Raw genomic sequence first — 26,216 nt, 5'->3', positions numbered from 1 at the left:
TTGAACTCACTGCATGTATTTGTGTCTCATCCATTGCAACAACAGCTTTAGTAACTACCTATACCTCTAACTTCAAGCCTAGTTAAGGCCTAGAAGACTAGAAAGACATTAAGTCAAAGACTTGAATGATTATACTTCTCGGGTACCAAGTAATAGACAATAAAAATGCTGTATATACATATCAGGAATTTTATTTCCTTCATAATATTCTCCTCGGAGAGACATGGAAGCTTACAATAGAGGACAGTATGGTCCTAGTAGTCTAAACACATTGTCACGATCTTCTGCTGTCCCATAAACACTCACAGTCCAAGTGCAAACACTCACACTCTCCGCACATCCCCTTTTAAGGCTGTCGCTCCAGAAACAAAAGCAGTGAACGTGTTTGGAGAACAAGTTGCACGGAAGCACTGTTTCACAAATGCTGATTTATGAAAAAAGATTGATAATCAGTCAAGCTGGTTTATTTTAGCATTATTCCCACAATGTCTGCTGTAAAGAAACAGTTTATGATTTGGGCCCCAGCTGTTTCGTATTAGGCGTGCAGACTGCTGTAACTGGCTGTGAAGTTGGGTTAGTTGTGTGGTGGTAAAGGTTACAGTGTGGTTTTTTGTTTGCAGGTTATGACGTGCAGTCAGCGCACACGCCCCACGGTGTGCTGTATATCACAGGTGCACCACGGTTTAACCACAGCGGCCGGGTCACTGTGTACCGCTTCGACGGAGAAAATGTCACCATATCACAGACCCTGGAAGGAGAGCAGGTAGCTTCATAACCACAACCTCTAACAGTTTTGGGTGGATCTCGCAAGAACAGATTTAGATTTTAACAGAGTTAGATTTTAAAAGTAAATATTTATCTAATTAAATTTGTTCATGTTCAGATCACATTCCACACCAAATTCAAAAGAAAATGAAGAAATTATTTAAATTATTGTATATAAATGTATTATATATTTTAATATGAATAATTTATTTTAGAAATATATATTGTCCAGTATTATATTATTATATTAGTTTATTATTTTATATTATTTTATTACTATAATTATAATTAATATAACGAATATTTAATAATAAAAAATATATATATATAGATATATGTGTGTGTGTGTGTTTGTGTGTGTATAAAATGATTAAAACATTTTATTTTGCTTATATTCATGAATATTAAGCATATTACCTTCCCAAATTGTCACTACTGTAATGTTATTACTGTAATCTTTACTTTTGAATGTTTTTTCATTACCATTATTTCTAAAAGATGTTCATTACTGCATGTTTCCAATGAAGTTTAATTCTCAGTGGTATTCATTAAGTGTGTCATGTTCTTCTTAGATCGGCTCCTATTTCGGCAGTGTTCTCCAGACGCATGACATCGACCATGACAATTACACTGACATCCTTCTGGTAGGAGCTCCCATGTATATGGGTCTAGAGAGGGACGAACAAGGTCAAGTCTACGTTTACAGACTCAATGAGGTGTGTATGTGTCTTTAATCTGTGTGTGATATGCCTCATTCCACATACTGAAAACACGTGTAGGGGAGTGTAGTGCCACCATCCCACGCTGAGAGCATGTGGGAGCTGTAAATCTGGACCTGTCCTCAGGGAGTGTGTGTTGTGTTGGTGTTCAGCCTGAGATAAGTGCTCCCAGAGCAGGAGAAGGGCTGGAAGGAGAGCGTGGGTAGGAGCTTGGCATCATGGGAATGGAAATCTGATTAAACTGTAATATATCCAGCAAAATACCAGCCTCTGTGGAGCACCTGCTTTCAACAGCTTCCAAATAGTGGCTTAAATTGAGCAGTTTCCATCGGTTTTGAGGTGTTGTACATTGGTCAGTGTTTCTTCGTGAAGCATTTGTGTTTACAAGCAGAACTGTATTGATTGCACATATTGTTCATGCTTTTTCTCCATGATTTTTAAATCAAAACACAATCTCTAGAAATAAATTCAACTCTTAAAACCTCTTAAAAGTCTTTGACCTTCTTACAGTGTTTCCCAAGAAGAATGTTCAAGATACTATGGTGTAACATGGTGTAAATCCATTCATTTCAATGCAAAGCTTTGCAGGGTGTTTCATAACAAAACAGACAGGAGATTAGATTAACAAGATACCCTCTAATGGTCGTTCATGTTTCTTTGTGCTTTAACTAATAAAGAAGAGATGATCAGTTCACGTGCCGGTTGAACTGAGGTGATAGCAATCTGTCAAGACACATTAAAGAGCAACAAAACAGCATCAGTTGTATGAATCTCTTACGAAATGACCAAATTTGGGATCTGAGACATGGTTTTATACCGCAGTAACCTGCTCAGTCTTGTCTGTCTGCGTGTTTTCAGCTTCCTCTTTGCTCCGTGATGTATTTTTCACTGCGTGAGAATGTGTTGTGTAGTGTGAGAGCGGCAGGTTTAGTCAGACAGTAACTAAAGGTGGCGAGTCTTGGAGAAGGTTCAATTGGGAGTTTCGCGAGAGGTGATAATGTTCCCTGTAATTGCGCTTTTGTTTAAGTAGGGTGGCCAAATGTGCCGTTCAAATGGGACACGTCCTGGTCAGGTTTCAGCTGTTTGCACTGTGCAGGTCGATCGGAGCAGAGCTATAGAGAGCAGAGCTCTTATGCTTCTGAATCGCTCTTGCATGTTTGTTCGTTCGCTTGACTTGAAGCATCGCTGCGCACTTTAGTGTCTTTTTTGATCGGTGCGTAGTGACACGTCAAGGCAAACGAACGAACAATCACGTGCGCATATTTGCATCGCTCTGATCGTTCCCTGTAGAGCTCGCCTTCTCACACGCAGCCACGCGATTGGTCGATTAGCCTATATACTAGGGCTGTGCAAAAAATGCACAAGGTGATTTACATGGGCATATTGTCAGTAAAGGCACTCCTGTGATTAGTAGTATATCTCCAGCACATGCGTTCAGATCAGGATTGCCAGGTTTTCAAAACAAAACCTGCCCAAATGTTTCTCAAAACTAACCCAATCGCGTTTCATTCCGGGCAATAAAATACATAATTTTTGGCGGGGTTCCCTTGGTAAAATTAGCATTTTAGGGGCTAAACATCACGTTATTTGTATTGGGGTCGCTTCGACCTGCGGACATGGAAAAACAACCGCAGACTTGGCAACACTGGTTGGCCTTTACTACACAGAGCCGTAGTTCACTGACAATCCACACAAAATCGATTTTAAAATCGGAGGCGATTCTTTGTCGATTTTGAAAGCGATTTTGTGTAGCTTGTCGGTGGACTATGGCTCTGTGTAGTAAAAGCCGCTCCACCTGAACCAGTGTTGCCAAGTCCGTGGTTGTTTTTCATGTCCGTGGGTCGAAGCGACCCCAATACCAATAACGTGATGTTTAGCTCCTAAAATGTGAATTTTACCAAGGCAACCCTGCCAAAAATACATGTGTTTTAACCCCCGGGACGCAATTTTTATCGGGGAACCTACTGGAAACGCGATTGGGCTAGTTTTGGACTAGTTTTGAGAAGCAAGTGGGCAGGATTTGTTTTGAAAACCTGGCAACCCTGATCTGAACGCACATGCTGGAGATGTACTTCTAATTACAGGAGCGCCTTTACTGACGAGATGCGCATGAAAATCGCATTAAATTTTTTGCACAGCCCTACTATATACAATACCTGCATGTTATTGGTCAAACTGCTATGGATATTTTAAGCAATATTAAAATCCTGGCCAAGACATGTCCCGTATGAACGGCGTATATGGCCACCCTACGTTTAATTAGGTTGTACAAGTTTGTCATATTGATCCAGAGTGAGCTTCTTGGTTTGAGCTCTGAGGCGCTAATCATTTCTTACATAGGAGAGTTGCAGCAACTTTCATTTTTATTATTAGTACTTTGCTTCAGTTGGAGGTGACAGTTTTGTTCTCTTGAACGCATGGGATGGAAACAGTTTATTTGGATTTTCTGCATAACTTTGGATGGAAGCTAATGACTGGCTGGGTCCGAACCTTCATTTTTCCCCCATATATTCTTTGTCTGGTTGTTACTCCTCAGAGCGGGCTGTTTGAACACGAGATGACGCTGAAGCCGGTGAATCAGACGTGCTGTACGTCTCACTCCCAGAGCAACTGTAAGAGCGTTAATAAGAACGAGCCCTGCGGCGCACGCTTCGGTACGGCCATAGCTGCCGTCCCCGACCTCAACCTGGACGGGTTCAATGACATAGTGATCGGATCACCTCTGGAGAACGACCACAGAGGGGCGGTGTATATTTACCACGGCTCTAAGAAATCAATAAAGGAGAAGTATGTACAGGTAAAGAATCTTCAAAGCATAGCATCAAGTGGTCTTCAACATTTTTGAGGCCAAAGAGCCCTTGGTGGGGAGAAAGGATCACTGCAACATATTCATTTACTTGTCATATACTTGTTCATCCATTCATCCACTCTCCAAATATTTAAGTATCCTAAGTGGAGTCACAGGGATGCTGGACAGTAAAACATTTAGGTGAACTGAGCCATTTACCTTTATCTGTATTTGATGTTGAATTTTTCATATTAACATAAATGTTTATTATAAAAGTAAAAATAATAATAACAATGGTCTCAATGTAGTTTGGGGACCAATTCTCACTATTAACTAACTATTAACTACAACTTTTGCCACAAGTTAAGTCCTAATTTGCTGCTTAATAATGGTTAATAAGGTAGCTGTTAAGTTTAGGTACAGTATGGGGTCAGATTAAGGGATCTAAAATATGGTCATACAGAATAAGAAATGATATATGCTTCATAAGTACTTATAAACAGCTAATATGCTAGTAATATGCATGCAATTAGTTATTAATAATAATAATAATAATGTGCTTTTGTTTATTGCATAATGTATAGTGGGATATGTATAATATTAATATAAACTTCTTAATAAAATAATATTGTATTTCTATGTATTTTAATTAATCTTTATATATATATATATATAAACTGTAATATAATTAGAAATGTTGTATTTTTGGTTAATGCCTATAATGCAATATTTATTTATTTATTTTAAACTAGTAAATATTGTATTTCTTAGTTCATATAATGAAGTATTTATTTTTATATGTATATAAATAGTATAATAATAGTATGATAAATACTGTGGTCATGTTTAATGCCTATAATACAACATATATAATATATTAATATCTGCTTTATTAATAAAATAAATGTTATATTTCTACTTTATTCATATGATGAAGTATTTATTTATATAAACTTTCAAATAGAAATGTTTTGTTTAATGCCTATAATGCAATATTACATTAATAGAGACTATATTATATATTAATAAAATAAATTAAGTAAAATAATAAAATAAGTATGGTATTTAATTTAATTAATAGAATTCTGTATTTATTTTATTTATGCAAATTTATACATTGTAATTTTCAAACTTTTTTTTTTTAAAAATCAGACAGTAAATGACCTCCTGCAGTGTTGCGGCCCTATTTAAGACCCTGCTCTACATTCATAAACTCCTTCAGCAATTAGCCGTCTTAAATATGATCTGTTTATGTCTGTGTTTAGCGCATTGCTGCAGGAGGAGACGGAGAGAGCATGAAGTTCTTCGGCCAGTCGATACACGGCATCATGGATTTGAATGATGACGGCATCATCGACGTCACTATCGGAGGAATAGGAGGAGCCGCGCTTTTCTGGTGAACTTTCGTTGAATTTATTCCTCTCAATCTGTCCGGTAGTACACCATTTCAAATTCCCACTAATGTCCAGGGCTAAAATAAAGTCATGGGTATGTAACTTAAACCCACTACCCTCTGGACGTCCAGCTTCCTCGTTCCCACCCGCAGCAGCTGTCTCGAATTTGGACCCGAGCCTAAACATCCCACATCGCAGAGGCTTGTCCGTCAGGGACCTATTTCTGCTGGCCTCTGAAACTGTGTGAGAGTGCCTCCAACCATCAGATAAACACTTGGCAGCATTTCCTCTTTTAGATCCTCTGTAGAGATCACAGATTCCAGAACGGCCACAAAATGACCCCTAAACGTCGAAACCCTGCGACTGTAGAGCAAAGCCATGGAGTCTAGTGACCTCTGCCATCTTCACTCCCTAAACTGCACCACCCAGCCTTTTTTGGAGCTCTCAATTTGCCTGTAATTGACCACATATTGTATTTTTGTAGGCCACCTGAAGCGTTTAGTTAAACGGAACTCAGTCTATGATCTACAAACCAGCTGTTCTTGCACAGAGCACAACGAGCTGCCTATTAATCCTCCGTTCAAGTAAACATCTTGTTGTATTTGTGTAATCCAGGTCTCGGGATGTCGCAGAGCTTCTTGCCAATATGACCTTTGACCCTAGCAAGATCAATCTGCAGCAGACCTGTCAGGTTCAAGGGAGGACCACAGTATGTGTGAAGACCATAGTGTGCTTCGAATATCGAATCAAGTCTGACAAACACACATACACAGAAACGGGTGAGGAAGTGATGCACAAGCTTTATGGGTTTTCAGTAAAATCCTTCCAATTTTGCTTTTTCAAATGGTGTTTTGCTCCAGTCATCAGGTACAGTTTGACTCTTGACTCGCTGAGAGCGATTGCTAGAGGACGGTTTAACGAAACGGACAACAGGAGGCTTCAGAAGAACGAGTCCATCGTGAACCAGCTTTGCAGAGAGCACACCTTCTACACGTCGGCAAGTAAATCAGTCTTTTTCTACGCAAGAGGGTCGCACAAACTTCTGCCATGTGATTTGTAGCTTTTTTATGTTCAGTTGTGTGTACGTGTGTATATAAAGAAGAAACGCTACTGGAGCTCCAAGTACCGGTAACAAGCTACAGTTTAGTGCATAAAAAACATGAAAATAAAAAGGCAAATATGTCAGGGTGGTACAACCGTCCTGATATTATAATAAAGAAATACACCTCTTTAAATGGATGAAGTTTCTGAATTGAAATGAATTTCAACTGAAATTCAACTTCTGAATTGTGATATGTTTAGGGAGCCAAAAGACAAAAATGTCAGGGTGGTACAACCGTCCTGATATTATAATGAAGAAATACACCTCTTTAAATGTATATTATATATTATAAATATATATATATATATATATATATATATATATATATATTTATAAATATAAATATATATATATATATATATATATATTTTTTTTTTTTTTTTTTTTTTTATTAAATTGCAGTTATTTTATTAATTCAATTTAACTGAAAAAGTTGTATTGGCAGCTAGCTGAAATAAAATACTTTTTTAATATTAAATGTCTTTTGTATATTTAATTTAAATAAATTTAATGTTCGTTTTATTTCAAATAATAAAAAGGTTTTTTTATGGTTTTAGTTTTTGTTAAGAATAACAATTATTACTGTTTCTTGAAGCAGTTTCGTTTAAATATTACAAGTATTTGAAGAACTCTGATGTGTTGAAACAGGAAATTACAGTATATTATGACTCAATGAGTGTCTTAAAGTGTCAGATGATTTGACCTTTTTATGACAAGGCAAGGTTTAATGTGGTACAACCGAAAATAAATAAAGAATAATATTATTTATGAAAATCTGTAAAATAAAAATAATAATAATAATAAAATATTTTTTGTTTATCTATAAAAATGTATTTATCATCTTGCCATTGACCTTAAAAATATATTTTAAAGAAAATCTGTTGGTGTGTGTAATATGTGTTACTTTGGATAAAAGCTTCTTCCCTCCAGACGAGCTTCTTAAAAAACCAGTCCCTCTTCTTCTCCGAAACCATTAACTGTCTATCGTTTTTAACTCTGATCTAGATTGTTACAATTAACATCTCTCAGTAGATAAAGAGCATAAAACGAAGCGTTTGAAACCAGAGAACTTGAGTTTAATAAAAGCCAGAGTTTCTCTGATCAAAGGCCTGAGGCCAGTAAAACCAGCCCAGCCTCCATCGAGAGAGCGCAGCACGTCCTGCTTCACTGCATACATGCCCCCCCCCCCCCCAAGATCTAGAGGAAGTGTGCAGTCTGTGAGAAAACTGAGCAGAAGAAGTGATGCCCCCTTGTGTCAATGATGGACGGCTACAATACTGCATGATCCATATGAGAATATGACTTAAGCCAATAATATATAGTTTATACTTCATGGCTGCTTGCAACAGAATGAATCTGATACATTCCTATAACTTTTCAGTCTGTTTATGAGTTGCTAGACAGACAGTTAAGCTGACAAAAATTTGCAACATCCTTTATTATCCCCCACAGGATAAGCTGGATTTCAGAGACCCCATTATGGTCACGCTGGAATTCGGTTTAGCGGATGAAGACTCGGGTCCAGTTCTAGACGGGGAATTACCGACGTCACTCAACAAGACTGTAAGATCTCATGCTCTCTTCCTCTGTCGGAGCCGGAGGTTTAGACTGTATGTGTGGCTGCTAACACTCGTTACAGAAGGAGTGAATGTGGGCGGCTAATGAAGTCTCTTTAATTTTACAAGCACTGTGAGACTTTCTCCATGCTGAGCTGCTCTCTCACTCGCAGTTATAATCAGAGTATTTAGCTGAAGCTGGATGGACTGACAGAAGTAATGTCATGTCATTAAGTGTTTTATTTATTTTTATGATGACTTTATTCATTTAAATGTAGCTACATTTTTTAAATCATAAACATGAAAAGACATGCTCACTTTTAACGAATCTGAACAATTTCCTCGTGAGTTTTAAAAATCTTTTTAAATTTATTTTGAAATTGAGTTAAATATCAAGTATTAAATTATAAAGGCAACATGTTGTTAATAAATTAAATATTTCTATATGTATATAATATGTTATGTTATTAAAATATTATTTTTTATGTATAATAACATGAGAGCAATATATAAATACTCAGTCATCATCAAATATATCAAAAATGTCAAGCATGATATTATAAAGACAACGTTGTTTACAAATTAAATAATGAATTTAAAATGTATAATAATGTGTGATGAATATAGAAATACTCAAATATATTCCACAAAATGTTTTTAAAATAACAAACATGATATTATAAAGAAAGACCGCATGTGTTTTTTTTTTATTTTTTTTACTAATTAAGTCATATATTTAAAATGTTGATTTAAATATAGAAATACAATTAAATTAAATATTTCACAAAATATTTCAAAAATATCAACCATGATATTATAAAGATATGTTGTTTACAAATTAAATAATATATTACAAATGTATAATAACATTAGGGTTTAATATTAAACTCAAATGTTGTTATACATATATTTAAAATATAATATATATATATATATATATATATATATATATGTAATATATTTTTTATATATACTATAATATATCATATATATTCTAAATATATTTAGATAATAAATATATATTATATATATGTATTTTATAAGTATTTAAGTAGAAAATCTGAATATATTTTTCAAAAATATTTTTCTAAATAAATATAATATTAATCTCATGAATTCTGACCAGTTTTTAGAAAGCAAAAACCATTTTTGTGAATTCAAATGTTAAATAAATAGCTACATAAAAATTTGTGTTAAATATTCAATTAAAATGTAGCTTTAAAAATATATATTTTGTAAAATTGTTCTCCAGAGGCCATTAAATCCCCAGCGCCCCCTAGTGTAACTACTGTACAAACCCCTGAGTTAGAAACAGCAGGTGATATTTGTATTATACACATGGACTTTATGCATTCATTGACTTTACACAGTTATTTAACTGAACTGAATGGTGAATATTTATCCTTGTTCTTTCAGAGCGTTTTACAGAAGAAATAAAATCTGTTGCATCATTCGAAGCATTATTTTCTTGTTTATCAATGTAAAAAGGTTTTGACACTGTTTTGTACAAAGTGCTGTAGGAATAAAGGGGGGAATAAATGATACATAAAGTAGAGGCTGGAATGAGTCCTGATTTGACTCTAGTGCAGTCCATCCAGAACTGGAGGTTTCTTACATAACTCTGTTCATGCACGCACGCACACACACACAAACCCAAGGAGACAGCTTTTCAAGCTCACAAGATAAGGTTATCAGGAGGAAGAGCACATTTTCCTGGAAACATCACTGAGTGTTTGCTTCTGCTGCTCCCTCAAGTTCTTCTAAAGCACTGGAGCAGGATAACAATTCCTGACACAAATAATTGTGGGAAATATTTGGCTTAATTGTTGTTGCAGTTGCAGGACATTGTTGGAAAAGGATGTAAAACAATAGCTGATACTGTACAGCAGATAATGATACTGTTTCAGACCAACAGTGTTTGGCAAACTTAAAGAGATGAAGATGCTTTCGAAGCTTGTTTTTATGACCATTCCTGCACGTCAAAATAAGTAGTCCGTTATTAAGTTTCTATGTATTTTCTTTGCTCTAGATTGCATTAGTGGACTGTGGGAATGATGATGACAAGTGTGTTGCTAATCTACACCTTAAAGCCACTGCAAACATCTCAAGGTATTATTAATAGTCAGTTAAATCGTCCTGTTTGTGTCTTTCTGCTTCATTCTTTGATATTGTTATATATGTGAAATGCCGATTCAGATAAATATGACATTATCTGAAGTGGCTGTATTATTCGTGTACATGATTCCTTGTTTATGCTTATGTATTTTTGTAATTTCCTGTTGTCTGCTGCCCCCTTCTGTTGACTTTTGAGAGAACAGGGCCAGAACAAGTTGTTCTGTCAAAATCATCAGCCTCAGATTTCTCTGCAAGACATTACAGCGAAATAATAGAAGCCAACTAGAGCACTAGATGCAGATTGACTTTGTCCATCTTCATGTATTTCTATAGACTTCTCATAAAAAAAAGCAACCAGGAGAAGTTTTATGTCAACATCGACATCCACAACAGCGGAGACAGTGCTTACAATACTAAGGTTACATTGAGCCACACGGGAAATATCCACTATGTGAAAGTCGAGGTAGGATTTGTCTGTAATATATCTGTAATATGGCAAGAACATTTAAATAAAGTCATTTAAATGAAAGCTTATTTTCAAAAACAGTTTGTATCTGTTGTCACTTTTTTTGCAGCCCAAAGATAAAGACTGTGAAACGAATCATACCAGAATATTATGTGCAGTTGGATATCCTTTTCTTAAAACTGGCAAAAAGGTTAGATTTGACTCTTAGGCTCTTACTATTAAATTAACAAGATAAAATAATGTGCATTATTATATCTCGTTCTGTTCACACGCTTATCATGTTGATCCAACAGGAAAGCTTCAGAATCCAGTTTGAGCCTAATGCCTCTCATATTCCTGAGAACATTGTGATCAATGTTACTGCAACCACGTAAGAATTATTCCCATGATTGCTCACTAATTAAATCCACTTTTTACTTTGTTTGAGTCAACTAAACAGAGAATAATATGGAAGCCCATTTCCACCACTAAATAAAAAATAAAAAAGAGAATTGTGACTTTTTATGGTGCAGTTATGATTTTTTTTTTCTCAGTATTGTAAATGCACTCAACTGCAAAAACTAAAGTCAGAATTTCAAGCTGTAATCTTGCAGTTCTGACTTTTTTCTTGTAATTTAGAATTTGTCTCTCGCATTTGCGAAATTAAATCTCGCAATTCTGGCTTCAGAATTCTAAAAAATATATAAAATTCACAATCTCAAGTTATAAAGTCTAATTGTTTAATCTTGCAGTTCTGACTTTATAACACACAATTGTGACTTTACTGTATATCACACAATTCTGCCTTTATATATATTTTGTTATTGCAAATTAATATCTCACAGATTGTGAGAAAAGGTTCAGAATTCTGAGATGAAAAGTCACAATTACCTTACCTTTAGTTTTTTATTCAGTGGCATTGATTAGGGGTACAGTATTTTGATTTATGATTATTATTTTGACTGCAGTGACAGTGAGGAGTCAGATTCAGACTTAAAAGACAACTTTGTAAGCATCGGCATCCCTGTGAAGCTTGAACCCGACCTGAGATTCGATGTGTAAGTGGCTTTTTAAACCAATCAGCTTTGCCAAAATAAGCATCTGAGCAGAACTGAGCTAAGTAAAGTTAATGCATTGACAGATGAGATTTATTCAGTCTGCCACTCTTTCTTTACACTCTTAAAAATAAAAGGTGCTTAAAAGGTTCTTCACAGCAATGCCATAGAAGAACCATTGAGTCAAAGGTGCTTTAAAGAACCATCTGTTTCTTACCTTTTTAGAATCTGAAGGGCCTTCTTTCGTCACAAAGAACCTTTTGTGAAACAGAAAGGTTCTTCGGATGTTAAAGGTTCCTTATGGAACCATTTAGACAAAAAAGGTTCTTCTATGGCATTGTGAGGCACGATTATTTTTAAAGAGTGTAATGTATCTAAAATTGACTTAACATATATAAAGTAATTTGCATAGTGAAATGTAATTAAATGTCATATGTTCAAATTATATAAACACCAGGACAGCTGGTCAGAGTCTCAATATGTTTTTATCCTAGTAAAAAGTATATGATGGAGGACCACATCATATTAAAAGAGAAGGATACGATACCCAGTGTTATCAACCACACTAGTGTGATCGGGGACGAGGTGAAGATCAACTACGAGGTAAGACTCAAAACGTCAATCTGGAGTTTGAATCACTTCTTTCAGGGCATCATGTGAACAAAATGAGGAACTTTTAAAGAGAACTATGTCTATGTCATAGCAGTTAAAATTGTACAATGGCTAAACTAAGATACTGCATGGCTGAGGAGTCATCTTGGAGTCAAATGGAGTCTGATGCCAATGTCAAATTGGCATTGGGTGTGGTTATGATCCAGATTCACTTAAACTGGTTCGAATGTGAATGCTCAGTTTATGATCAATTTCTGATTGATTTCTCTTTTGTTGTTCAACAGATTGAGGTTGATCCTAAAATGCCGAGTCCTGAACTGCAGCTCAACATAACATTTCCATATCAAACGCCTGCCAAAAACATGCTGCTGTACTTGACAAATATCAGCCACACACCGGTAGGTGCTCCAATTCCTTAAATCTATTGTGGCACTGACTACAGTATGTGACATATCTAAAACTGCGTCATTTCATTCTTACAGGGCATCAGCTGTAATGCCAGCAACCTGATTAACCATTTAGACATTAAGCCTAACAATACTTACGCAGTGAATCCTAAAAAAGAGACCTTGAGTGTATATCTTTTGGTGAGTAAGCAGGGCTTTTCTCATGAATATGTGAAATGGATATCTGATGGTAAGTGTTTTACTCATATCATTTTTCTCTCTTTCAGAGTTGCAAAGAAAAAGTAAATCCCTGCAAGACATTTAGCTGCTCCATCCCACCTGGAGAATTAAAGCAGATCAACACCACGTTCAGAGTGTGGCGACCCACCTTCATCAAAGTACGCCCTTCATCTTCTCATTTACTTTCTCAATTCTGCTGCGTGTGTGATCTGTCAGTATGCTGTAGTAATAGTAATAATTCCCCTATAGGGAGAATTTTCCAACATTCACATGGCAGTCGATGCCAACCTGGAGACCAAGGAGGCGGGCCTGTACGTGTTAAATGACAACGTCAAGAATAGAGAGGTATGAAAATGATCGAGACCTGGATATTGCACTAATATAAATATAAGCAGCAATTCAAACAACCTTAAAGAGATTCATTCACTTTTTTTACTTACCCTCAAGCCATCCCAGGTGTGTAAGACTTTCTTCTTAGAGATTAATACAATCAGAGTTATATTAAAAAAAATGTCCTGGCTCTTCCAAGCTTTATAATGGCAGTGAATGGAGGTCGGGATTTTGAAACCCCAAAAAGTGCATCCATCTATCATAAAAATTGCTCCACGTAATTCCAGGGGTGAATAAATGTCTTCTGAAGTTAATTGGAGCATTTGTGGAAGAAAAAAAATCAGTGTTTAAAACTTTATAAAACCATAATCTCTAATTTCTGCTGACTGTTGTCCTCACGTTCAGCGGATGACGTAGGCGTAGCTTGAGCTCTGGTAAGAAGTAACGAATGCAGAAGTCCAGGGGAGTGATTGAAACAAAACACATTGAAGTACAAAATAAGGATTTGTAAAAAAAAAAAATTCAGAGGATTTCAATATAAGCCAAGAGGAGACTGGTTTTCCTTTGCTTGACAGTACTTTTAGCTTTTAAATAGTGACTTGTGTTATATCTGTACTGCAGGTGAAGATTCAAGTCACCAAAGACATACGAAGTGGAATCCCACTATGGATTATAATCCTTAGTATTCTAATAGGACTCTTAATCCTGGCACTTGTCATCTTTGCTCTATGGAAGGTGAGCATTTTAATTTATTTATGTTAATTCCTCTGCACACTCACAGTATCACAGTGGTGCTGAATGTTGACTATGTTGAATGCTCTCCTCCAGGCTGGATTCTTCAAGAGAAAATCAGTCAAGGACATGAAGGAAGATATGAAGGACTCTAATTGAAGCTTGTGGATCTGTAGCCTCCACCCCTCAGGTCAACTCAAACTTCACCGCTAGCCAAGGTCATGGAGATCACAAAGCATCACCAGGAACATTCAGAAATATCAAGATCAGAGTCATGTAGGACAAATGGGTTCACAACTAGAGTATTGTAGAGCATACCAAAGAGAACCCAGCGCTTTGCTTGAAACATTGATGTATTTTCATGTTGCTCATGCTCACTGCAAAATTCGACTGAATTTGAACTCAAGTAAACCTCTGAGATGCCACAAGATTAGTGGACATTTTGCCAAACCACGAGTCAAGCTTGGACAGCAAAGCACCAAAGGTTCATCTTGTCTGAACTCAACACCCCACCAGCCAGCATAGCAAGGATCAGGAACCTGTCCTGACAACATCTACAGAGATCTGCAATCCCGTAATCAGAACCATACACTGGTATTTGACAAGAGGTTTATTCCAGTAACTCACTTTTAGAGCTTGTTTTGATGAAGCACTGTACAGTGACGTTTTTCATTTCAAAGCATTTGTTTTGATTAGTGTTATGGGCTATGAATATTGGCACATTCCTTTTTTTGGTTCACTGTTCAAGCAGTTTTTTGGCACTGATGTTTTTCACACTTTTTGTCTTGAAGTATGAAGAGGGAAAGGTCTGTACTGTAAATGTAAAGCTTTAAAGTGTATATAAAGTTATTTTTGCAATACCATGTTGATGCTAAAGTAATGGCTTTATCAAAATGATTACAACATCTGTATTCATTGTGTTACCTGTCTTGTTTCCTGAGGTAGAAAGCGTGTCCTTGCCCGCAGTATTTCTCAGGTATTCCAGAAGCTTGCAGTGAATGTCTGGAATCATCAAATTGGACAGCCCACAACTTTCTTGCTCAATTTTTGCCATGTGTAGATATCAGGAAAACAATTACTTGACTGAAACAGAAATGTTAAAGCTAAAGAGTGTAATTCATGCACTTCTATAACAGCACCAAACTAAATAATGACTGTTTTCAAACAGGATTCCCAAACGCTCTCCTATTGGTCAATAGCCCCGCCCTAAACTCACACCATTGGTTAAGTTAGTATTGCTGTTGTCAGGAAGATCAAACAAACAGAGAAATATTTGGAGATTACCAGAAAGACAAGGTGCTTGTACTTTTAAGGTGATTAGTCTAAAAATGACTCTTCATATTAATTTGGAGTAGAAGAGAGTTTTTTAACAATATAGAGAATTTAAGTTATGAATCCCAATAAATATCACACACACAGTGCAAAAATGGACCATTATACATGTGTGGTTAAATTATACAAAATGCAAAAGGAGACTAAATTACAGATATTGCAAAGAGTGCAATCAAACATACATATAGAGTGTAAGAGAGCCTTAATTTATGAAGCTCTGGGTCTTTGAATGGGAAGAAGAATTAAAGCAAGATTAAAGCATAAATACATTTGTAATTAATTAATGATTCATCAAGCCATTGTTTTGTGGTAATTGCATTGTTTCTGGTTCCACAGTTGTTGTTGTTTTGTTTGTTTGTTTTTCAGGGGGGTTTCTTTTTAAGTCCATTTGTTACTTTCCCTTTCTTCTATTATTTTCTTCATAAAATCCTTAAAGACAATGTAAGCAAATTGCAAGGTCATTGAAATATTTTGATCAGCACAAAGCACATGTTTTCAACATGTTCCTGTTTTTGCCAAATGTCCAATTTAACCCCCAAATGTGAATATTTTATTTTATATTTTATGTTATATTTAGAGAAAACGAACAGAAAGAAAGTGTTTGCCAATTCTGTTTTTCTGCTTTACGATTCAAAAATATAATTTAATTATTCTTTATTTTATTTAATTGGTGGTTTAAATGAACACTCAGTCGTTGGTGAAAACTGATCAATTGAGTTTTTTTCTTAGTAAAGCAAAAAAAGAATGCATGCAAAGATGTGAACAGTGTTGTGCAAGTTTCAGAAAAAGGGCTTTGTTTCTTATTCATGTGGTACTGCCTTATTATGTGTATGATATATCTTATTATGTAACTGTCATTTCAACACAAGAAACTATTTTTTCTTTAAAGTTGGCATGAAATTAGTTTTTGCTGTGTGGGTTTAAAAGGTGTTTCTCATTTGACTTCTCAGGTGACTCATTTTTTGCACTGCGAAGTCAACATCCACTCTCATATTTGTGTCATTTAGACATTTTTTTTGTTGAATGGGATGCCAAGATTCTATTGTATAAAATATTACAATCAACTGCATTCATCTTTCAGTCACACAAAAACTAAATAATTTGGTGAAAACATGCAAGATAATCAAGCCTCACTCAGATGAAGACCATCGGTCTTGGGCACCTGTCAGATTCTCTGCTGTGAAGTTTCTATGTAATGCACTGGTTTGTCATATTGTACATACGTTTCAGCACGGATTTAAAAAGCTTTGCACATATTGTCGAAAAAACGTGCGCTTGTCGAAAAAATAAATGCTTATTTTATCATTTAGACACTTTAATAGACATGTTTTGTGTGTGTTTTTATTTATACAGTACTATTTTTATACAGTAGTACAGTATTCCAGGAAGCAAGGAAACAGTCACCACAGGGCTGCCAGCTCTTACACATTCAGCATGAGACTCGCGCTGTTGACACTTTTCTCATGCTCTCATGCCACTCATCCATTTTCTCAAACAGTCAAAAGCACCTTGAGTTGAAACTGTAATAATAGGATACTGGCTAAACAGATTAGGAAAAGGCTACTGTGCCCAGATATACTGCAGGAAATCAGTATCTGCATAATTACAACAAAAATTGTTTATTGCTCCACCAAAGTAAACAGTTCAAAACAAAGCCAAAGCAATGGCTAAGCAAAACTCTGCATGTCTCTGAGCAAACACAGTCCTAGTTTGGCTATAATGAATTTGAACTCTTTTTGGTTTACTTTCTAATCGTAGGCTCTCGCTAGTTTGAACCATTTTCCATTTCTGCCTTGTTCTCACCCTCTCCCTAAATGCAGGTGTCCTTATGGCCATTCATCATACTTGTTTGTTTGTGCCATCCTTGACATATTGTTAAATGTCAGCCAAAGTTCACTGGTTCACTCTAGTTCATTGGCACTGCCCAATTGTAACCCCATACTTTTTTTTTTTTGATAAGATTAGATAAGATTAAACTTTATTATTGTCATTATGCAGAGTACAAGTACAAAGCTAATGAAATGCAGTGCACATTAATGAAATACACTTGCCCATTAGAGGCACCTAAGACTCACAGTCTGTATTCAGACATCCAACATTGAAGCAATCATTGAAACTATCCCAATCTTGGTCAGTATACTGATTATGGTTAGCCAGGTTAGCCATACCTACTATTTTTGAATGAAATATCATAACACATTTCATCTCCGTTATCACGAAAACCCATGACACAACACCTCCAATCACAGCGCTCTCCATTCACCGGTTGTTGACGTTTTTTTTTTTTTTTTTAAATGGCGCAAATAAAGATGCGGTTGTTGGCCACTTCAGAGTTCTGATACTGGAACTTTTTCAAATAATTTCCAGAGGAAGTTAAATACTAATGTCGTTCCAAACCTGTAAGACCTTCGTTCATCTTTAGAACACGAATTAAGATGCTTGATGCATGCATTCTGACGGGGAACCTGAATGCGCTGTGCCTTGTTTACAAGCAGAGCAGTGCACACGTATGCATTGTGGTACTGTGAACATGCCTCAAAGACTGACGCGGAAGAGAAGAAATAGAATAGAAATGTTTAATTTTGGGCGAACTATCCCTTTAAGACAGTCACCTGTTGCCACCTACTGGCATAACAATCAAATCTGATGACTGAAACCAGCTAAAGTTTATAGCGTTTCTTAACCACATGAATGCAGTGAATGACCATGCTTACCCATCTTATTTTGCAGTGCTACATTTAAGCTATTTTATTGAAATGTGAAGATTTAGCAATTATAAAAGACTAACAATATAACCAGTAAAACGATTTGCGCTACAAAATGTGACGTAACATTCATCCAAGTATGGTGACCCATACTCAGAATTCGTGCTCTGCATTTAACCCATCACAAGTGCACACACACAGCAGTGAACACACACTCACACACACACACTGTGAACACACACCCGGAGCAGTGGGCAGCCATTTATGCTGCGGCACCCAGGGAACAGTTGGGGGTTCTAACCACTAGGCTACGACTTCCCAAAGGTAATGGTTTGTTCATAAAGATGATCATCAAATAAAATTATAAGAAATATAAAAGTTTGTGATATAAATTGAAAGTTTTGGTACAGATAAAATATAATTAAGCAAATGACACCAGAGTGCCTCGCACGTGACATCTAGATGGATGAACTGATATTGATAACAAGCAAATAAACTAAGTCATCAATATTTTTTGCTTCCTAAATGACATCCGAAACACCATGGTTTAAATATGTGTTTCACTGGCCAGATATTTGGCTTACATCATGAGGCTTGACGAATAAACTTAGGAGAATTCAGCAGAAATTGAGCAAGTTGTCTGGGATATTGCTTACACATTTCCTGTTTGCTTTAAAACTATGCCAGTTAGGTAAACTCCTCAATTACATGATCATCCCAGTCTGAGAGATAAAATCCCGTCAGGAATCTTGGTTTAATCATTGTTTGCTTGTGTGTGTGTGTGTGTGTGTGTGTGTGTGTGTGTGTGTGTGTGTGTGTGTGTGTGTGTGTGTGTGTGTGTGTGTCACAGTCTGCCGTGGGCGCGTTTACTCTTGAGTATGATGACTAGTGCAGCGTTTCCTCAGCTCTATGACTCCGCCCCTTCGCCCACCTGTCCTCGCGCAGTCCAGTGAAACGCAGGAAAATATTATGATATCATGCCTAATTTGTGTCCATGTCTAAGTTGTGTCCTTTTATAGTTTCTCGATGGTTTATAATCTGCTATTTTTATCTATGCCTTTTTCATTTGGATACTTACTAAGTGTACAATAAAAAGTGTGACGCCCTTTCACGACCATTCAAAAACTACAGCTTCCTTATTTGGTCATTGGTCAATGTTGCATAATGTCAACATGAAAGGAAGATGCAATTCTACCGGAGCGCTATGGCAAGCCGAATTAACTTTTATTCATTCGCAGGATATGTATTCTTGATATCAACAATTCAATTTTCACTAGTTAAAATGTTCATTCTTGATATCAATAATTACATTTCCACTAGTAACAATTAGAATTTTTGATATCAAAAATTACATTTCCACTAGTAACAATGCTAATTCTTGATATCAACAATTACATTTCCACTAGTAGCCTAACAATGTTAATCCTTGACATCAGGAATTATTTCAACTAGTAAAAATTAAAATTCTTGATATCAATCATTTTTAACCTGGGAATGCCAATAGGCAAGCCAAATTAACTTTTATTAATTCGCAGGATATGTATTCTTGATATCAACAATTCAATTTTCACTAGTTAAAATGTTCATTCTTGATATCAGGAATTAGATTTCTACTAGTAACAATTGCTATTTTTGATATCAACAATTACATTTCCACTAATAACAATGTTAATTTTTCATATCAGGAATTAGATTTCTACTAGTAACAATTGCTATTTTCGATATCAACAATTCAATTTTCACTAGTAACAATGTTAATTCTTGATATCTGTAATTGTATTTTCACTAGTTAAATGTCACCATAGGCTTCCATTCAAATTTAATTGTTGATATCAAGAATTGCTTTCTTACTAGTTGAAATTCCGATTTCACATATCAGAAATACAATTCTTAATAGTAAAGACCTTTATTTTTGATATCAGTAATCACACGGTTACTAGTACGGATGTCAATCCTTGATATCAACAATTTAATTCTTGATATCAACAATTTAATTCTTGATATCAACAATTTAATTGTCACGAGTGACAATGTTCATTTCTGATATCATGAATGTAATTGTTACTAGTAAGAAAGCCATTTTAGATATCAGAAATTATATTGATATCAGAAATTAATTTTCAGATATCAAAAATAACAATTGTAACATGTTGAAATAGATTTACTGATATCAAGAAATAACATTTCAACTAGTAACAACTAAATTGTTGATATCAAGAATTCACTTTTTTACTAGTAACAAAGTAATTATTGATATCAACAAAGGCAGCTGATATCTGAAATTGTCCTTGCAACTAGTGAAAATAGAATTACTGATATCTTAACATTTTAACTAGTAACAATACTTTTACAGATATGAAGATATGCCATTTTTACATGTAAGAATAACTATGGTAATGAGATCATGAATATGAATGAGATTTTCGACACTCCTCCTTTTTCAACATTGGCCAAAGATGGCAGAAGAACATCCATGGGCAGAAACGGCTCCTCCTTTATTTATTTGTTTTTTCAGTGACATTTTTTAATTATATTATGGCTGGAGTAATTTTTAAAATTTTTGTAATTGTAAAAAAAATAATAATAAGGTGTTTATTTTTGGTTTTATTACACTTTCCTCTAATACATCAAATAAAAAATACAACTAAAAGAAAAAATATAACAGATAATAATGCTTCCATCATACATGGCTACATGAATGAGTGGTGTCCTAATAGGAGTTATTTTTATATAACATGTTGTACGGTTCTTAAAGCATCGGTGGACAAGATGGATGGTTAATAAATTTACACTGTTATCGCCATAGAGGTTGATAATTGAAAGAAGTCTTTTAGTAGTATTGAGAAACACTACTACACGTTAGTAGGCGGAGTTCAATAGTGTCTGTCAAAATAAAAACAAAATAATTATTAAAAATAGCCTACAGGAGCGTTTTATTTTCGTGAGAGGGCAATCGAATGTGCCCATTCTCTTTTGGGCTCTGTATCTTATCGTTTATCTGCAATAAACATTCATAAAGGGTTGCACTCGTCATTAAAGGGTTAGTTCACCCAAATTGCTAAATTATGTAATTAATAACTTACCCTCATGTTGTTCCAAACCCGTAAGACCTCCGTTTATCTTCGGAACACAGTTTAAGATATTTTAGATTTAGTCCGAGAGCTCTTAGTCCCTCCATTGAAGCTGTGTGTACGGTCTACTGTCCACGTCCAGAAAGGTAAGAAAAACATCATCAAAGTAGTCCATGTGACATCAAAGGGTCCGTTAGAATTTTTTGAAGCATCGAAAATACATTTTGGTGCAAAAATAGCAAAAACTACGACTTTATTCAGCATTGTCTTCTCTTCCATGTCTGTTGTGAGAGAGTTCAAAACAAAGCAGTTTGTCATATCCGGTTCGCGAACGAATCATTCGATGTAACCGGATCTTTTTGAAACAGTTCACCAAATCGAACTGAATCGTTTTAAACGGTTTGCGCAAGCGGCAACATTCTGATCTGGAAAATGAAGCCTACCCGGAAGTGCGAAAAACTGCAATACATCGAAAATCCGCCAGGGGAAGGTCCCAAAAGGGAGCAAATGTCCATAGCCCCCATGTTAAAATGTCCGTTTTCACAGCATAAATTCATGTTTTTACAAGTTGGTCCCATGGACTTTTATTGTATTTTTCGATAGCTTCCGAGTGCCTGACAACTGTGAGGGGGGTGATTTTTTTCTAACTCGTTAGTTTAGATCGTATTTAGATATAAAATATATGACAATAAGGGTGTGGTTAACTTTGAGTGACAGCTTGATTGACAGCTGACAAGGCAGCACCACTTGACATATAATACTACTGTTTCTGTATCATGAAATGTAGTTTTAAGAGGTTTTCAGACGAGAATGTAGTTGTTTAAAGCTCAAATCTGTGGTTTATTTAAAGATTTATGAAAATTATATCCGGTTGATCCAGCAATGACCGGGCGCTCGGTGTTCATGTAGCCCGCCTGAAGCAGTCTTTCCTCGGCTAGACCTTCTAAAGTTTGCTGCCAATGCCGCGGACTCTGGCGTCTCTGTAGTGGTTAAACATGAGATATAATTCATCTTGTGTATATCTAATGGGCGATTTTTGGTCTCGTAAATCTATAATTTTTTCCCTGGGCAATCGTTTTGGCTGAGGGGAAGTTTCATAACTTTATAAGCTATTTAACTTTACCGATGTATGGTTAGACTAGAGCGCTGACTTTGTATGTTTAACTGAATTGTTTGCTTTATTTGTATAGCTTCTTATACCTTTTACTTATACTTTTATAATGGCTAATATTGATAAAACTGAAATTTAACAAAAAGAGACTGGGTTGAGTTTTGTCATTTTAAATTTTAATACAACGAAGATGATCTGTAATGTTGTTTACTGCAAAATCTGTTGTTTAGTACAAATGCACATATTGCCTGGAACGTAAAATGTTTAATATTTTTATATTATATTTAAAATGAAAAGAGGCAGGTTTGTGTTTTATATTTAGTTTTTTCATAAATAGGCAAACATTATGTGTAGTTGAATATAATCAATATGCGTTGCCTGAACCACATTTGTGTGGCTATAATGTTTAAGATTTCTTTTAATGAAAACGAAAATAGTTAGTATGGTGTTTTATAACATACTTCGTTGCCTAAAATATACACAGAGATAATCGAATTTGCAGAGCGAGCTGAGTGAATCGCGCGGGGTTAGGATTTCCCAAGATTTTCCAAGATGGCTCAGCCCATACCCCCCATAAACGGCTTTAAACCCGTTCTTCAGAAAGTCTATGGGTGACGTCACAGACGCTTTGTCCATATTTTTTACAGTCTATGGGTTTGCGTCTCCAATACGCATTAATCCGCAAATGACTTAAGCTGTTAACTTTTTTAATGTGGCTGACACTCCCTCTGAGTTCAAACAAACCAATATCCCAGAGCAATGCATGCACTCAAACAGTACACTGACTGAACTGCTGTGAAGAGAGAACTGAAGATGAACACCGAGCCGAGCCAGATAATGACTCGTTCACTAGTCAAGAACTGTTTCTGTCAGACGTGTCCGATTCGAGAACTGAGGAGCTGATGATACTGCGCATGTGTGATTCAGCGTGAAGCAGACCGACACACAGAGCGTCTGAACCGAACTGATTCTTTTGGTGATTGATTCTGAACTGATTCTGTGCTAATGTTATGAGCCCAGGTAAACCGAAGGCTTGCAATCATCGCCAATGACGCCATTACGTCGAGCGCAAAAGAACCGGTGAACGAAACCGTTTTCTTCAACCGGTTTATTGAATCGAACTGTCAGAAAGAACTACTGATCCGAAAACCGATGCAACCAGTTCTTGACTCGTGAACGAGTCATTATCTGGCTCGGCTCTGTGTTCATCTCTCTCTTCACATCAGTTCAGTCAGTGTACTGTTTGAGTGCATGCATTGCTCCGGGATATTGGTTTGTTTTAACTCAGAGGGAGTGTCAGCCACATTAAACAAGTTAACATCTTAAGTCATTTGTGGATTAATGCGTATTGGAGTCGCGAACCGTTTAAAACGATTCAGTTCGATTTGGGGAACTGTTTCAAAAAGATCCGGTAACATTAAATGATTCGTTCGCGAACCGGATATGAGAAGAGAAGACACAGAAGAGAAGACAATGATGAATAAAGTCGTAGTTTTTGCTATTTTTGGACCAAAATGTATTTTCGATGCTTCAAAAAATTCTAACTGACCCTCTGATGTCACATGGACTACTTTGATGATGTTTTTCTTACCTTTCTGGACGTGGACAGTAGACCGTACACACAGCTTCAATGGAGGGACTGAGAGCTCTCGGACTAAATCTAAAATATCTTAAACTGTGTTCAGAAGATAAACGGAGGTCTTATGGTTTTGGAACAACATGAGGGTAAGTTATTAATTACATAATTATGATTTTTGGGTGAACTATTCCTTTAAATTATGCACATATCCAAAAAGGAGTTCATTGCTATGCACATATCCAAAAGGGAATTCATGATAACTAAAATAAAAAAATTTTACTAGTGAAAATGTAATTTTAACATGCAACAATAAAGTTAAAGATATCAAGAATTATGTGTATTACTAGTTGTAATTTCATTTTTGATATGCTAAACGCATTTCTGCATTTCTGATGACGTCATTTTTGATATCAAGAATACGTGTCGTTACTAGTGGAAATGTAATTGTTGATATCAAAAATTTAATTCTTGATAATTGACGTCGGTTCTAGTGACCGTGTGATTACTGATATCAAAAATAAAGGTCTTTACTATTAAGAATTGTATTTCTGATATGTGAGATTGGAATTTCAACTAGTAAGAAAGCAATTCTTGATATCAACAATTAAATTTGAATGGAAGCCTATGGTGACATTTAACTAGTGAAAATACAATTACAGATATCAAGAATTAACATTGTTACTAGTGAAAATTGAATTGTTGATATCAATAATTAACATTGTTACTAGTGGAAATTAAATTGTTGATATCAAAAATAGCAATTGTTACTAGTAGAAATCTAATTCCTGATATCAAGAATCAACAGTTTAACTAGTGAAAATCAAATTGTTGATATCAAGAATTAACATTGTTACTAGTGACAATTAAATTGTTGATATCAAGAATTGACATCTGTACTAGTAACCACGTGATTACTGATATAAAAAATAAAGGAGATCATGAATATTAATGAGATTTTCCGACACCCCTCGTTCTAGCTTCAGCATTGGCCAAAGAGGGCAGAAGAACGTCCATGTGCAGAAACGGCTCCTCCTTTATTTATTTGTTTTGTCGTTGAAACGTGAAAATTATATTATGGCTGGATTAATTTTTTTTTTGTTCGTTTGTTAATTTTAAAAAAGTAAATTGATGCTGTTTCTTTTTATTGGCCACCCAGTCCTTCGGATAATTAAAAGGAAAAGTGAACAAGGTATTAATTTAGTTTTAAAAGTAACTTCATGTCGTTTTTTCAGGTGTTTATTTTTGGTTTTATTACAATTTCTTCTAATACATCAAAAAAAAAAAAAGGAAAACCATAAAAGGAAATAATGCATCATACAAACATTTTACTGGACTTTTTTTTTTTTTTTTTGGTAATATTGCTGGCAACCTGAATGAGTCCTGTCCTAATATGAATAATTTTTATATAACATGTTGTCCAGTTCTTGAAGCATCGGTGGACAAGGGGAATGATAAAGTCTATTGAACCTCTTTCTCATGTCTGTCTCAACCATTTCAATGTTAACCCTCTTGGGCTTGGATTTCACATGTTGCCACTGGAGTCCTCTTCCAGATCTTAGAGACCTTGCGCTCTTCCACCTTCAGTTTGAGGATGCCCGTGCTTGACCAATCCATCACCTTTCACCTCAGCTTCTTTAGCAACGCAGTGGTCGTCTTGAAGGTGTGTTTGGCATCGTTATCATGTTGGAATACTTCCCTGCGGCCCAGTCTCCAAAGGGAGGGGATCATGCTCTGCTTCAGTATTTCACAGTAAATGTTGGCATTCATGGTTCTCCTTAGTGAACTGTATCTCCCCAGTGCCGGCAGCACTCATGCAGCCCCAGACCATGACACTTCCACTGCTTGACTGAAGGCAAGACACATTGTCTTTGTACTCCTCACCTGGTCACCGCCACACGCTTGACACTATCTGAAGGCTTTGTGCTCTACCATCTGCACCACAGAACAGAAAACTAAAGTCTTTTTATATTATTGTTTAACACTACCAGACGTTGGTAGGCGGAGTTAAATAAACTGTGCCAAAATAAAAACAAAATAATTATTAAAAACAGCCTACAGGAGTGTTTTATTTTCATGAGAGAGCAATCGAATGTGCCCATTCTCATTTGGGCTCTTTATTTTGTCATCTATCAGCAATAAACATTCATAAAGGGTTGCACTCGTCATTAAATTATGCACA

General features: G+C 35.7%; 1 protein-coding gene across 1 annotated transcript in view; it reads left to right on the top strand.

The window, feature by feature from the left end:
• LOC132127844 (integrin alpha-1-like) overlaps positions 1–14,752 on the top strand; it is a 41,504-nt gene extending 26,752 nt beyond the window's left edge. The window contains exons 12-30 of the mRNA XM_059540011.1: positions 621–763; positions 1,338–1,481; positions 4,021–4,281; positions 5,538–5,668; positions 6,282–6,445; positions 6,527–6,663; positions 8,221–8,331; positions 10,354–10,433; positions 10,773–10,902; positions 11,015–11,095; positions 11,199–11,275; positions 11,853–11,942; positions 12,434–12,542; positions 12,836–12,949; positions 13,034–13,138; positions 13,225–13,335; positions 13,427–13,522; positions 14,129–14,242; positions 14,336–14,752. Of these exons, the coding sequence (XP_059395994.1) occupies positions 621–763; positions 1,338–1,481; positions 4,021–4,281; positions 5,538–5,668; positions 6,282–6,445; positions 6,527–6,663; positions 8,221–8,331; positions 10,354–10,433; positions 10,773–10,902; positions 11,015–11,095; positions 11,199–11,275; positions 11,853–11,942; positions 12,434–12,542; positions 12,836–12,949; positions 13,034–13,138; positions 13,225–13,335; positions 13,427–13,522; positions 14,129–14,242; positions 14,336–14,398 (2,261 nt within the window). The 3' untranslated portion in view covers positions 14,399–14,752. The remainder of the gene's footprint in view (positions 1–620; positions 764–1,337; positions 1,482–4,020; positions 4,282–5,537; positions 5,669–6,281; positions 6,446–6,526; positions 6,664–8,220; positions 8,332–10,353; positions 10,434–10,772; positions 10,903–11,014; positions 11,096–11,198; positions 11,276–11,852; positions 11,943–12,433; positions 12,543–12,835; positions 12,950–13,033; positions 13,139–13,224; positions 13,336–13,426; positions 13,523–14,128; positions 14,243–14,335) is intronic.
• Positions 14,753–26,216: the final 11,464 nt, after the last annotated feature.

Source organism: Carassius carassius, chromosome 45, assembly GCF_963082965.1.
Source record: "Carassius carassius chromosome 45, fCarCar2.1, whole genome shotgun sequence".
NCBI classification, from domain to species: domain Eukaryota; kingdom Metazoa; phylum Chordata; class Actinopteri; order Cypriniformes; family Cyprinidae; genus Carassius; species Carassius carassius.
The sequence above is the reverse complement of the archived record's forward strand: the minus strand, read 5'-3'. Positions and strand labels throughout refer to the sequence as shown.